The sequence below is a fragment of the Symphalangus syndactylus genome, chromosome X, assembly GCF_028878055.3.
Source record: "Symphalangus syndactylus isolate Jambi chromosome X, NHGRI_mSymSyn1-v2.1_pri, whole genome shotgun sequence".
Classification (NCBI taxonomy): domain Eukaryota; kingdom Metazoa; phylum Chordata; class Mammalia; order Primates; family Hylobatidae; genus Symphalangus; species Symphalangus syndactylus.
Window position 1 is genome coordinate 30,852,756 of NC_072447.2, and position 15,420 is coordinate 30,868,175.

Consider the following 15,420-nt stretch of genomic DNA (forward strand, 5'->3'; position numbering starts at 1 on the left):
TCTTTCAGCAGCCTGGATTCTGTAGGATGTGGACTTTGAAATGATACTTGTCTACAAATTAGCCCCTTTTTTTTTTTTTTTTTTTTTTTTTGGTTGTGACGGAGTTTTGCTGTGTTGCCCAGGCTGGAGTACAGTGGCGCAATCTCGGCTCACTTCAGTCTCTGCCTCCCGGGTTCAAGCGATTCTGCTGCCTCAGCCTCCCGAGTAACTGGGATTACAGGCACACGCCACCATGCCCAGCTAATTTTTTTGTATTTTTAGTAGAGACGGGGTTTCACCATGTTGGTCAGGCTGGTCTCGAACTCCTGATCTGCCCACCTCGGCCTCCCAAAGTGCTGGGATTACAACAAGTGAGCCCTTATAGTGCAATAGAACCTTGACACATATGTCTTTTCAGGTCTTCCAGAAAGCTAATTCTGTGGTTTTGTTTTGTAAAAACTGGAAGTTTTGTAGGTTCCACTTTTAAGCTTGTTCTACTTATTTGCTCATTATTATTAAGAATGATTTCTAGTCCAGGCTCGGTGGCTCACGCCTGTAATCCCAGCACTTTGGGAGGCCGAGGTGGGCAGATCACCTGAGGTCAGGAGTTTGAGACCAGCCTGGCCAACATGGTGAAACCCCATCTCTACTAAAAATACAAAAATTAGCCGGGGGTGGTGGCGGTCACCTGTAATCCCAGCTACTTGCAGGGCTGAGGCATGAGAATCACTTAAACCTGGGAGGTGGAGGTTGCAGTAAACTGAGATCTGAGACCACGCCACTGCCCTCCAGCCTGGGTGACAGAGTGAGACTTCATCTCAAAAAAAAAAAAAAAAAAAGATTTCTGTTTCTACTAGGGCTTGCCAAGATTTCTATTTCTTATTTAAAATTCCCCCAGATTTATCATGGGACATGTTAATTTGAGAAAGGAGGGGCATTTTCTTTGAACAGGAGGGAAGGAGGAGAAAATAAAGATGGCATACATGAGATCTAGAAAGGAAGGAAAGTATAAAGGAGCCTTGTTCTTACTGGCAAAGTAGGAGGGTAGATTATTTACTGAGATAAATTAGAACCAGAGACTTGAGCAAGAAAATTTTGAAGCAGCTACTGGGAAAAGTATGCTAAGGGTCTTTGAAAGAGATGAATGAGGCCGGGCGCGGTGGCGCACGCCTGTAATCCCAGCACTTTGGGAGGCTGAGGCAGGCAGATCATTTGAGGCCAGGAGTTCGAGACCAGCCTGACCAACATGGTGAAACCCTGTCTCTACTAAAAATACCAAAAAAAATTAGCCGGGCATGGTGGCAGGCGTCTGTAATCCCAGGTACTCAAGAGGCTGAGGCAGGAGAATTGCTTGAACCTAGGAGGCAGAGGTTGCAGTGAGCTGAGATTGCGCCACTGCATTCCAGCCTGGGTGATAGGGCAAGACTGTCTCAAAAAAAAAAAAAAAGAGACGAATGAAAGGTCCAGTATAGTTGGCCAGTCCACCAAGAAAGTGGTGCTTTTCAACACTGTCAGTGCTTCTCATTCCTTGTTTCAGGACCTTATGAACAAGGAACATGCCCTAATGCTTTAGATTCTCATAAGATCTCTTTAAGGGAAAAATCTCAAACATAATAACCACAGATTCTTTTTATTCTTTACAGACTATTTATTTAACTTTGCATCTGCTGCCACAAAAAAGATAACTGAATCAGTTGCTGAAACAGCACAAACAATAAAGAAATCCGTAGAAGAAGGAAAAATAGATGGCATCATTGACAAGGTACCTTCAATTATCTTTTGGAAGTAGAAATGTATGAAATTCATTGTTTCCTCTTGATTGTTTCTTCTTCTTATGAACATTTTTTAACCTAAGTAGAATATCATATTCTGATAAAAATGTTAATTGTTGAGATTTTTGGCTTTTTCCTCTCTTTGTATAACAAGTAAGTATCATATAAATTACAGTACTTGATTTAAATAGCTGTTTTTATTTTAATATATTACAATCAATACATTGATACTTGGGGGTTATACTAAACTTTTCATGTTGTTTGTTTGTTTGTTTTGAGATGGAGTCTCGCTCTGTCACCCAGGCTGGAGTGTGGTGGTGCGATCTCAACTCACTGCAACTTCTGCCTCCTGGGTTCATGCAACTCTCCTGCCTCAACCTCCCAAGTAGCTGGGATTACAGACATGCGCTACCACACCCGGCTAATTTTTGTATTTTTAGTATAGACGGGGTTTCACCATGTTGGCCAAGCTGGTCTCGAACTCCTGGCCTCAAGTGATCCACCTGCCTTGCCCTCCCAAAGTGCTGGGATTACAGGCATGAGCCACCATGCCTGGCCAACTTTTCATGTTGTGAGTTTAACTTTATAACTTTTTGAGGATATATTTCTGCCTTTGCATCATGCGACTAAGGTCCTAGCCCATTAGGAACAACCCTTTTAAGACTCTAAGGAGTGAGTTTGTTTTTTGCAATGGGCCTATAGCATTTCATTTATGTTGGTAAATATTTGAACTAAGGAAGTCATCAATTAAACCTTAGATATATTGCTATTTAATTTGACTATGTATTTTTTTTAACAGACAATTATAGGAGATTTTCAGAAGGAACAGAAAAAATTTGTTGAGGAGCAACATACAAAGAAGTCAGGTATGGTATAGGTTTGTCTTAATTAACCTACCAAGTTTTACTGAGCACCTGTTATGTGCTAGATACCACACTGAGGGTCTGAGAACACAAAAATGCATATGCAACGGCCCCATCCTTTGGGTAGCACAAAGACTAGTGAGGTAGACAAACCCATAAACTTCCATGATTTAAAGGAAGGGACTAGATTGTTTCTGGGTGAGGGCTGCCAGTGCCGGCCCCACTGGGGAGCTGGCTGTGAAAGAGGCAAGTAAGCTTTCAGTTCTGACTTTCTCTTTTTTTCCCCCAGCCAAGACGGAGTCTTGCTCTGTCACCCAGGCTGGAGTGCAATGGCGTGATCTCAGCTCACTGCAACCTCTGCCTCCCGGGGTCAAGCAATTCTGCGTAGCTGGGATTACAGGCGCAAGCCACCACGCCCAGCTATTTTATTTTTTTATTTTTTTAAATTTTTAGTAGAAACGGGGTTTTACCATGTTGGCAGGCTGGTCTCGAACTCCTGACCTCATGATCCACCCGCTTTAACCTCCCAAAGTGCTGGGATTTTAGGCATGAGCCACCGCACCTAGCCTCAGTTCTGACTTTCTACCACATGCCCAGCACAGCACACAGTATGCACATGACAGGCATTTAGCAAGTGGTGGCTCCCTTCCCGCTCTCTTCAGGAGAAAAAATGGAAGAGCTTCCCAGGGAGGCGAGTGACTGCACCTGCAGTGACAGAGGGCCGTAAAGAGTCACGGGTGTTTGGAGAACGTACTCAATACATTACTCCTGACAGATGCCTCTTTAAATGTTTGAAGTTATAAGGCCTCAGTATGCCTACTCTTACCATTTGGTAGCACCCAAACACAAAACCAGCCTCGTGTCTTTAGATTTGGCAAAAGTAGTATAACTGTAATCCCAACACTTTGGCAGGCCAAGGCGGGAGGATCACTTGAGCCTGAAGTTCGAGACCAGCCTGGGCAACATAGTGAGACCCTATCTCCACAAAAAAATAAATTAGCCGGATGGGTGTGGTGGTGCACACCTGTAGTCCCAGCTACTTGGGAGATTGAGGCAGGAGGATCACTTGAGCTTGGGAGTTTGAGGCTGCAGTGAGCTATAATCATGCCACCGTACTCCAGCCTGGACTACAGAGTGAGATCCTGTCTCAAAAAAAAAAAAGTAGTAGAAAACAATTCAGTTCGAGTTGTGCCACAGTTAATCCCATGGTGAATTTCCATCAGGCATTCTTGCACCTAGGTAAACTCAAAAGCATGAGGCAACTCTTTTAGACAAGTGAGGTATACAAGTTAGCATCACTTAGTGATTATTTGGAAGCAGCAAAAGTGATCCTGGCTTGGGGACTTGCTGTAGGAGCTGATGCCTCTGAGATAGGAACTATGAGGGCGTGGGGGTGGAAGGTTTGGAGGCAACTTCAGTTTTGAAGTGATTTAGACATCCCAGAGATAGGAACATGTAGAAAGACAGGAAAGGGAACGCAAGTGCTTTATCTGGGGAAAATTTCCTTCTTTTTTTGCATCAGCCACGTTTCAGGTCCTCAATAACTACATATGGCTAATGGCTTCTGCACTGGACAATGCAGATATAAAACATTTTTGTCGTTGCAGAAAGTTCTTTTGCTCAGTGTGGCTCTGAATTAAATAAGCAGGCTCCTGCAGTTTATTCATGTTTGAAGCATGAAGCAGAATTCAATCTAGTGATACAGATTATTATCAAGTCACATAAAAATCATGAGAGTAGATGAGCTCCTCTATGGGAAGTGTGTCAAGCATGAAGGGAGATGAGCAGAAGCTCCACAGTGTTTAGGGAGGGGAGGAGGGGAAGGAATTGACATCACTGAGTGCCTGCTGAGCAGCAGGCATTTTATATATAACATCTCATTTCAAGGTGCAGTCAGGGCCAGGCGTGGTAGCTTCATGCCTGTAATCCCAGCACTTTGGGAGGCTGAGGTGGGCAGATCACTTGAGGCCAGGAGTTCGAGACCAGCCTGGCCAACATGGCGAAACCCCATCTCTACTAAAAATGCAAAAATTAGCCAGGCGTGGAGGCACACACCTGTAATCCCAGCTGTCTGGGTGGCTGAGGTGCAAGAATTGCTTGAACCTGGGAGACGGAGGTTGCAGTGAGCCAAGATTGTGCCGCTACACTCCAGCCTGGGTGATAGAGCGAGACTCTGTCTCAGTAAATAAATAATAAAGATGCAGTCAGCAAGGGTAAGTAATTTGCGGAAGGTCGCTCAGCTGGTAAGTGATGAAACTGAAATTTGCCTTCAAAACCAAATACAAAAATTAGCTGGGCCTAGTGGCATGCGCGTGTAATCCCAGCTCCTTGGGAGGCTGAGGCAGGAGAATCACTTGAACCCGGGAGGCAGAGGTTACAGCGAGCCAAGATCATACCACTGCACTCCAGCCTGGGCAACAGAGCAAGACTCCATCTCAAAAAAGAAAAACAGTGCCCATTTACCCAAGAGAGTGGGCAACTAGGAGAGAGAAGTAGCAGAAGCCCAGAGAGGGGAGAGTTTCCAGGAGAGCAGTCAGCCACGGGAGGCAGGGCCAAGAGGTCCACTTACAATGACCATGAGAAGGGCACCTTGGAAATGTGTTCCATGCATTTCTTCACTTCATAATCACAGTAACTCTATGAAGTACTTACTGTTACGTCCGTTTTCCAGATAAGGAAACTGGCCTAGAGAGAAGAGAACTAAGAAGTGTCCTTGGGGTTGGAGAACCAAGAGGTTTTGGTCACTCTAAAAAGAATAATTTCAGGAACTCGGGGTGGGGAGCATCTCCTCATACAAGTATCTTAGGAGGGCCTCATTATCTGAGCATAAATAGCAGCAGGAGAGACTACCCAAGGTGAAGAGAATTGGAATGGAGACTAAAGTGTGCGAGAAAAAATGTTTTGGGGGCTTTACCCTAATTTTTTCTTTAAAATGTGCAAATATGTTTAGATTATCTTATCATTAATAGAATTTGGATTGTAATTGCCACCATTTGCTGGCTTGGGATAAGCCAAAGAATGAAGCGTGTGCTCATCTGCCCATCCATCCCTGTGTCCATCCACACACGCATGTAACTTTTCTCAATGGGCTCGTGATATGATATCTCTTCCCTCTGACTCAGAGCATAATAGTAAAGGGACTATTTCTGCCAAAATATTCCAGGACAGCAAAGCATTTGCTCTCCAAGGGCCTGCCTTAATTGCCCCTTTGGTTTTCAAATCATTCTCTCTCTTTTTTTTTTTTTTTGAAACGGAGTCTCTCTGTTGCCCAGGCTGGAATGTAGTGGCACCTTCTCAGCTCACTGCAACCTCTGCCCCCCGGGTTCAAGCAATTCTCCTGTTTCAGCCTCCCGAGTAGCTGGGATCAAATCATTCTCTTTTAAAGCACTTGCTGGGTCACTAGCCTTGTGTTTCCTTCAGGCATAGGTGCCCTGACTGCCAGGTCCTACTTATTGTTTGTTTTGTGGTGACGCAGGCAGCTATCCCATGTCACTTTGATTTTGTGAAGCACCATGCGTTTTGCAAGGTTTGCCTTTTCACTTTGTGTTGCAAGACCAGTAGGGCTAGAATCTAGTGTTAAGGCAGCAGGAGTGATTGAGTGGCTTATGAATTAGTCCACATTTTTGTGACTTCTGCTTCCCATCCTAATCTTGCCGCTGTGGGTTGCTGAATGAGGCTATTAAGGGCCCCCTGCCTGTGTATCTTCTGTGCTGATCACGCAGATCTGCAGCCTTCACTCTGCTCTCTAGCTGCTCCGTGCTGCTTACATGGGAGAGATCTTCAGACGAGCTTGCCATTGTTTTTGTTTCCACTCTAAACACCCCCACCCCCATCCACCACTGACCTCCTCTTCCTAGTCCAAGATTGGGCTCCCAGGTCACCAGAAAATCTTGTAGTTCTCGCCTCTCCAGAGGGTTGTCATTTGTCACCTGGCACGGCACTTACAGTGCTGGATTCTAATCACCTCTGTCTTGTGAGCCCCAGAAAAATGTGGGCTAGATCTTGGCATTCCCAGAATTTAGCTTCTAACGGCTCATTGAGGATTTGATTCCAGCCCTATTGTTTACTGCCTCCAACTTGTCCATTTCTTTCTTTTTTTTTTTTTTAGCTCCTGAAAACCCTCTTCTTATTCCTAATCACCTGTCTTACAACATCACCTTTTATCATGAATCAAGTACAGTAACTTTCTTTTTTTTTTACTCCGGAAATATACTTACCCATTTTTCTTTCATTTTTTTAAGTAACTTTCTAAAAATTTTTCTATTTGGAAAAAATTTTAATTTACAGAAGAGTCGCAAGAATAAAAATAGTACAGAGAACACCCATATACCAGTACCTAAATTGCTCTAGTTTTATTCTGTTTGCCTTATTCACGCCCTCTCTCCAGCTCTTGCTGTCTGTGTATGTGCCCTTTTTTCCTTGTGTGTACACAAATGTTCAGTACACATTTCCTAAGAATTAGGGATATTCTCTTTCATAATCATAGTATAGTTAACAGCATTAGGAAATTTCATCTTGATGCAATACTTTACTGTTCATGAGTTAATTTTGTTAGCTGATCCAGTGATGTCCTTTATAACATTTGTCCCCCTCAGTATAGGATCCAGTTGAGGATAAGGTATTGTATGTCTCTTAGCCTTCTTCAATCAGGAACATTCCAACAACCTTTCTTTGTCTTTTATGATATTAATGTTTTTGAAGAATACTTCTCTTCCTTTTTTTTTTAATAGATTCTTCCTCATTCAGGCTTTATCTGATCTTTCCTCATAACTAGACTCAGATTGTCCATTTTTAGCCAGAATACTACATAGGTGATGATGTCCTCGTCAAGATACCACATCTGGAGGGCCATGATGTTCATCTCTCCCTCATTGTTGATTTTGATCACCTGATTAAGGTGTGGTCCAGTTTCTCCACTGTATCATTTAAGTAGAGTTTTTTGGTTTTTGTTTTTTTTCTGAGACAGGGTCTCAACTCTGTCAACCAGGCTGAAATGCAATGGTGGAATCACAGCTCACTACAGCCTCGACTGCTGGGTTCAGGTGATCCTCCCACCTCAGCCTCCCGAGTAGCTGGGACTACAGGCACGCACCACAACATCTGGCTAACTTTTGTATTTTTTTGTAGAGACAGGGTTTCGTCATGTTGCCCAAGCTGGTCTGCAACTCCTGGGCTCAAGCAATCCACCCACCTCGGCCTCCCAAAGTGCTGGGATTACAGGTGTGAGCCACCATGCCTGGCCTCAAGTAGAGTTTTTTTTTTTAACCAAATGCATATGTGCATACAACTCATAATAATAAGTCTGGTTATTAGGGTTAATGTTCATATTTGGAACTTATTGGTAAATTGCTACTTTTAGTGGTCATGCAGAAACTTTCATGCTTTGAAACCATAGACTGCAGTGTAACCATCATGACCTATTTTTTTCTCTTTTCTTCTTTGCCATTAAAAACTGTATAGAAGCAGCTGTGCCCCCATGGGTTGACACTAACGATGAAGAAACAATTCAACAACAAATTTTGGCCTTATCAGCTGTAAGTATCTTGTGGTACCCCAGATAGAACATACTTTCTTCCTGTCATGATATATCTCTGTTGACATGACTTTAGTAGAATTTATTTTTCTATACAGTTTTTAAAATATTTTGAGATGTTAGGAATGTACACATTAACATATGATGTGTACATTAACAAAATGTACACATAAATTTTTTTTTTTTTTGAGATGGAGTCTTGCTCTGTCACCCAGGCTGGAGTGTAGTGGTGCAATCTTGGCTCACTGCAACCTCCACCACCCAGGTTCAAATGATTCTCCTGCCTCAGCCTCCTGAGTAGCTGGGACTACAGGCGTGCGCCACCATGCCCAGCTAATTTGTGTGTGTGTGTGTGTTTTTTTTTTTTTTTTTTTTTTGAGACAAAGTCTCGCTCTGTCACCCAGCCTGGAGCGCAGTGGCACGATCTTGGCCCACTGCAACCTTCTCCTCCCAGGTTCAAGCGATTCTCTTGCCTCAGCCTCCCAAGTAGCTGGTATTACAGGTGCCTGCCACCACACCCTGCTAATTTTTGTATTTTGAGTAGAGACGGGGTTTCACCACGTTAGCCAGACTGGTCTCGAACTCCTGATCTCGTGATCCACCCTCACCTCAGCCTCCCAAAGTGCTGGGATTATAGGCGTGAGCTACCACACTCAGCCTAATTTTTGTGTTTTCAGTAGAGACAGGGTTTTACCATGTTGGCCAGGCTGGTCTCGAGCTCCTGACCTCAAGCACTCCATCTGCCTTGGCTTCCCAAAGTGCTGGGATTACAGGTGTGAGCCACCATGCCCTGCCAAAATTTTTAATTTAATTTTTTTTGTTTGGTTTTGTTTTTGTTTTAAGAGACAGAGTCTCAATTGGTCATCCAGGATAGAGTACAGTGGCATAATTATGGCTCACTGCAACCTCGAACTGGGCTCAAGTGATCCTCTGGCCTTAGCCTTCCAAGTATCTGGGACAATAGGCGTAAGCCACCATGCCCAGCTAATTTTTAAAATTTTTTGTAGAGATGGGTTCTCACTATGTTTGCCAGGCTGGTCTCGAACTCCTGGCCTCAAGCGATCCTCTTGCCCAACTTCCCAACGTGCTGGATTATAGCCATGAGCGACTACACCCTGCCCGCTTCTATTTTTTTTTTTTGTTTTTTTTTTTTTGAGAGTCTCACTGCACTCCTGCTGGTCAACAGAGCAAGACTGTCTCAAAATAAAGAAAGAATATAATACTTCTCCAGTCTATGATAAATTGTTATGTAGTAGGCCAAGTGCAGTGGCTCACACCTGTAATCCCAGCACTTTGGGAGGCCGAGGTGGGTGGATCACTTGAGGTCAGGAGTTCGAAACCAGCCTGGCCAACATGGCGAAACCCCATCTCTAGTAAAAAAACAAAAATTAGCCAGGCGTGCTAGCACACGCCTGTAATCCCAGCTACTCGGGAGTCTGAGGCAGGAGAATTGCTTGAACCCAGGGGGCAGAGGTTGCAGTGAGCTGAGATTGCACCACTGCACTATAGCCTGGGCGACAGAGCAAGACTCCATCTCAAAACAAAAATAAAATTAAAAAAAAAAAGAGTGGGCGCATTGGCTCACCCCTGTAATCCCAGCACTTTGGGAAGCCGAGGCAGGTGGATCACGAGGTCAGGTGTTCGAGACCAGCCTGGCCAAGATGGTGAAACCCCATCTCTACTAAAAATACAAAAATTAGCCAGGCGCAGTGGCGGGTGCCTATAATCCCAGCTACTCGGGAGGCTGAGACAGGAGAATCGCTTGAACCCAGGAGGTGGAGGTTGCAGTGAGCCGAGATTGCGCCACTGCACTCTAGCCTGGGTGACAGCCCGTCTCCAAAAAAAAAAAAAAAAAATTGTTATACATTAATTGCATTTTGTGGAATACCCTGTGTTTTTTTCTTTTTTTAATCAAAGGACAAGAGGAATTTCCTTCGTGACCCTCCGGCCGGCGTGCAATTTAATTTCGACTTTGATCAGATGTACCCCGTGGCCCTGGTCATGCTCCAGGAGGATGAGCTGCTAAGCAAGATGAGATTTGCCCTTGTTCCTAAACTGTAAGCAGAATGTTCTCCAGCATTTCCTCGTGGCCTCTGTTATGTGCTCAGTATCAGCACATAATGATGGAAGGGGCCAAAAGGGTCTCTATCTGTTCATAAAAGCAGGCCCTGCAGCCCTTTGGCAGCTCCCCTGGTCAGAGCACCCTGGAATCAAAACCAAGGTCTGACTTGGCAGGAAATACAGGGTAGAGATGAAATGTGCTTTTCTATCCCAGTCACAAGGTAGAACACATTTCCCTACAGAAACCACAAACATGCTGCATCACCCTGAATCACATTCTGGTCTCTGAGGCTCATCGGGATCTTTCTTCAAAGCTGACTGCGTTTTCCACTCAGGCTCTGCCCTCCAGTGGCAGTGTTCCTGCTCTCTTTCCTAAGGCTTTTCCTCCAACAGTTCCTCTGGGCTCCACAAATCCCAGCTTGTCCTGTAGGCTCTAGCGCATGCATGATGCATTCTGGAAGCCTGCTTTGGTGGTGCGGCCAGCAGGGGCCACCTTCCCCGCTGCTGCCTCCCTTGGGTGTTCTGTCTCAAGCTCTTCCGTGCCTCCTCCAGTCCAGTCCCTTGTATTGAAGCTGTCGCATGTTTGGAGTCAGCGTTCCTTCTTATTCTGTCAGTGTTCCCTTTCTCTTAACCTTGTCATATGGGTGCAGTATCTTACTGTTCCCTGAGTATGTGAGTTACGGTTCTCTCAAAAGACTCCTTTTTCAGCTGGGTGCGGTGGCCAATGCCTGTAATCTCAACACTTTGGGAGGCTGAGGTGGGAGGATCACGTGAGGCTGAGTTCGAGACCAGCCTGGGCAACATAGCAAGACCACCATCTTTACAAAGAAATCAAGAATTAGCCGGGCGTAGTGGTGCGCACCTTTAGTCCCAGCTACTCAGGAAGCTGAGGCGGGAGGGTCACCTGAGCCTGGGAGGTCGACGCTGCAGTGAGCCATGATCATGCCACTGGCATTCCAGCCTGGGCAACAGAGTGAGACTCTGTCTCAAATAAAAGACAGACTCCTTTTTCTGTGCTGTTTCCTCGGGACTCTTTGTTTGGGGATCTGTCATTTATGTGGCAGGCTCTCCTTACCTGTCCCTTCGCATTAGCAGTGCCATACTGAAAGGGTACATGGCCGCTGAATGTGGGGACAAGCCTTTTGGCCTGGAGAGGCTCAGTAGCTGTGGGAAGGTAGCTTGCCCCCAGAGGACTCCTCAGCCTCCTGCCTGGCTGCAGGCAGTACAATGGGAAGAGCCAGTTGATAGGCAGACTATCCCTTGACCCCTGTGGCTTGACCTTGATATCACACCCCCAGTCTCAACTGTGTTACCGGTCCCTGAGTGTAGAGCAGCTTGGCTCCCCTCCCCACATGGGCAGAGCAGGGCAGGGCAAGATGGGAGGCCCAGGGGCTCTCTGGGCTTCCAGTCTTGCTGCAGACAACTCAGTACAGTTTTCTGTGGTCAACAAAGTAGACTGCTGTTTGCCTAGGCCGGGTGCGGTTGCTCATGCCTGCAATTCCAGGACTTTAGGAGGCCAAGGCAGGCAGATTGTCTGAGCTCAGGAGTTCGAGACCAGCCTGGGCAACATAGTGAAACCCTGTTTCTACTTAAAAAAAAAAAAATACAAAAAATTAGCCAGGTGTGGTGGCACATGCCTGTAATCTCAGCTACTCAGGAGGCTGAGGCAGGAGAATTGCTTGAACCCGGCAGACGGAGGTTGCAGTGCGCCGAGATCGTGCCATTTGCACTCCAACCTGGGTGACAGAGTGAGACTCTGTCTCCAAAAAAAAAAAAAAAAGATTACTGTCTGCCCTTGACATTTCCACTTGACAGCTTTCCACTTGACTGCCCTTGACAGCTTCCACTGTCCTCTCCTCTCTCATTCTCTTTGTCCTTGTGTTTTTACGTATGTAATTCCTTTTCTGTTACTTTCCTGGCATCTTCAGAGGGAGCACAGATGAACACATGTTTGTTTTGCTATGCTTACCCAGCCATATAGCGGTTTTAACAAATATTTGCTAGCCTTTTGGTTCACACAGCAGCACAGGTTTTCTGTCTGTGAAAACACCACTCTGGAAGTGTTCTTCCAGACTCAGAGTAACAGTTATATGGAATCTTTTTTTCTTTGTAGTGAAACTCTTCCCTCCATAATTATTAACATATTAGTGGTAAATTTCTAGAGCCCTCCCCAACCCTCCCATAAGAAAAGTATGTTTTATGGCAAAAAAAAAAAAAAAAAAAATCTCATTACAGATTTCATCTTTAGACTTTGTCTTTTTTCTTTCTTTTTTTTTTGAGATGGAATCTCACTCTGTCGCCCAGGCTGGAGTGCAATTGCGTGATCTCGGCTCACTGCAACCTCCGCCTCCTGGGTTCAAGTGATTCTGCTGCCTCAGCTTCCCGAGTAGCTGGGATTACAAGTGCCCGCCACCACACCCAGCTAATTTTTGTATTTTTAGTAGAGATGGGGTTTCACCAGGTTGGCCAGGCTGGTCTCGAACTCCTGACCTCAGGTGATCCACCTGCCTCAGCCTCCCAAAGTGCTGGGATTAAAGGCGTGAGCCACCACGCCCAGCTAGACTTTGTCTAAAATAGCTGTGGTTAAGGATATTTTTAGTTAAGGTGTTTTGTTTTGTTTTGGAGACGGAGTTTCGCTCTTGTCACCAAGGCTGGAGTGCAATGGCTTGATCTGGGCTCATCGTAACCACCTCCCCACCTCCCAGGTTCAAGCGATTCTCCTGCCTCAGCCTCCCGAGTAGCTGGGATTACAGACGGATGCCACCACGCCTGGCTATTTTTTGTATTTTTAGTAGAGACAGGGTTTGCTGGTCTTCAACTCCTGACCTCAGGTGATCTGCCCGCCTTGGCCTCCCAAAGTGCTGAGATTACAGGCCACCGCACCCAGCCTAGTTAAGGATATTTTTAAAATGTACCATCTAATCTGTTTTTTACTACATATGCTCACAAAATCATAGGAATTGACTTTTTTATTTTAAAAATTATTTTTTAGAGACAGGATCTCTGGAATGCAGTGGCACAATAGCTTACTGTAGCCTTGACCTCCTGGACTCAAGTGATTTTCCTGTCTTGGCCTCCCAAGTAGCTCAGAGGCCTGTGCCGCTACGCCTGCCTAATACTGTTTTTAGCTTTTTTAGAGATAGGGTCTTGCTGTGTTGCCCAGGCTGGTTTTGAACTCCTGGCCTGAAGCAGTCTTCCTGCCTCAGCCTCTCAAGTTGCTGAGGTTATAGACGAGAGCCACCCACGCTCCTGGTAGAATTGAATTTTGACGAGTTTGTATATATAATGTGTATGCATATGTGCTTGTGTGTGTGTGTGTTTCAAGCTCTTCCCTCAGAATTTGAGGCTGTGCCTGTTCTGAGTAACTGACTCTGAGGGAAGGGTACCCAAGCTCCGGGGTGCAGGTGCCCTTTACACGCAGCCTCCATCAACTTGAAGACCTTTTGAATCACCCTGAGCCACATGCTTCGCTCCTGCTGTGGCTCTCAAGACCAGCAAGAGGCCCTGAGTGGCTGGAGCCTGAGGCCTGTGGCCTGGGGTGCTCATAGCAGGCATGTAGCTGTCCACAGTTTTGGTTCTTTACAATTGTGGACTGCCCCCTCTCACTGTTGACAGTAATTTTAGATTTTTTGAAACCGTCTGAGAATTGGTATTTGGCAATTAGTGTTTCTAATTTGTCACAGGGCAACCTGCCCATCAGATATTTCAATATGACTCCAGTTTCCTCCTACTAATTTTGTTGAGGATTACTTAGAAATTATAGTTTTTATTTATAAGTCCTTATCTGTTAGAAATGCTTGCTGAAGCGGAGCACGATGGCTCATGCCTGTAATCCCATCACTTTCGGAGGCCCAGGCGGGCGGATCACCTGAGGTCAGGAGTTCAAGACCAGCCTGGCCAACCTGGTGAAACCCCGTGTCTACTAAAAATACAAAAATTAGCCGGGCGTGGTGGCGGGCACCTGTAATCCCAGCTACTCGGGAGGCTGAGGCAGGAGAATCACTTGAAAACCCAGGAGGTTGCCGGGCGCGGTGGCTCACGCCTGTAATCCCAGCACTTTGGGAGGCCGAGGCAGGCGGATCACGACGTCAGGAGGTCGAGACCATCCTGGCTAACACGGTGAAAGCCCGTCTCTACTAAAAATACAAAAAAATTAGCCGGGCGAGGTGGCGGGCGCCTATAGTCCCAGCTACTCGGGAGGCTGAGGCAGGAGAATGGCGTGAACCCCGGGGGGCGGAGCCTGCAGTGAGCCGAGATCGCGCCACTGCACTCCAGCCTGGGTGAAAGGGCGAGACTCCTTCTCAAAAAAAAAAAAAAAAAGAAAACCCAGGAGGTGGAGGTTGCGGTGAGCCAAGATCGCACCATTGCACTCCAGCCTAGGCAACAGAGCAAAACTCCATCTCAAAAAAAAAAAAAGAAAAGAAAAAGAAATGCTTGCTGAAGTATTTACAAATGAAAGAATGTGATGTCTCTCATTTGCCTTAAAATATTCCAACCCATTCCCAAAGAAAAGCATGTGCGCAGGGGAGGGGAAGATAGATGGAACGCAACTGGTGAAATGCTGATACTCACGGTAGGTAGGTCACAGGTACATGGGGTTCATTGTTCTAGTTGCTCCACTTCTGTTTTGTCGAAAATTTCCGTAACAGAACAAAAACAAGCTGTCAGACACAAATATACGGTTTCCAGACTTTTCCTGCCTGACACACACAAGCACAACTTTGCTCCTTTGAAACGCTTTTTCTGAACAGAAGCCATCATTAACTAGGAACACTTTAGAAAACAAAACTCTTGCTCTGGATTTCAAACTGCATATTAGTAGCTTAACCCTTCCCTGTGGCAGTCTAATGCTGTGACCGAGATGGGGTCCTGCTGGTACATCACAAGCACCCTCTGAGGCCCTCATTCTGATGACAGTAGGGAAATCACAAGTCCTTTCCTGCCTTGGCCTTGGCCTGTGACATTTGTCCAGTGTTTCCCAGAGGGTTTTCACAGGATACAATGCCTTAAAATAGTCCAGGAAAACAAATAGATAAATGTTTGAGAGTTGCGGTGCTCAATTAATTTTTTTCTTTTCTTTTTCTTTTTCTTTTTTTTTTTTTTTTGAGACAGAGTCTCGCTCTGTCACTCAGGCTGGAGTGTAGTGGTGCGATCTCGGCTCACTGCAACCTCCACCTCCCGGGTTCTAGTGATTCTCCTGTGCCTCAGCCTC

The 15,420-nt window shown here is 45.6% G+C and overlaps 1 protein-coding gene across 2 annotated transcripts in view; it reads left to right on the forward strand.

The window, feature by feature from the left end:
- The window catches only part of SYAP1 (synapse associated protein 1), a 44,039-nt gene that overhangs the window by 15,151 nt on the left and 13,468 nt on the right, over positions 1-15,420 (forward strand). The window contains exons 2-5 of one of the 2 annotated variants that reach the window (XM_055269383.2): positions 1,623-1,741; positions 2,551-2,617; positions 8,075-8,148; positions 10,065-10,204. In XM_055269383.2, coding sequence (XP_055125358.1) covers positions 1,623-1,741; positions 2,551-2,617; positions 8,075-8,148; positions 10,065-10,204 — 400 coding nt within the window. The remainder of the gene's footprint in view (positions 1-1,622; positions 1,742-2,550; positions 2,618-8,074; positions 8,149-10,064; positions 10,205-15,420) is intronic. The other variant, XM_055269382.2, reaches the window with a different exon arrangement.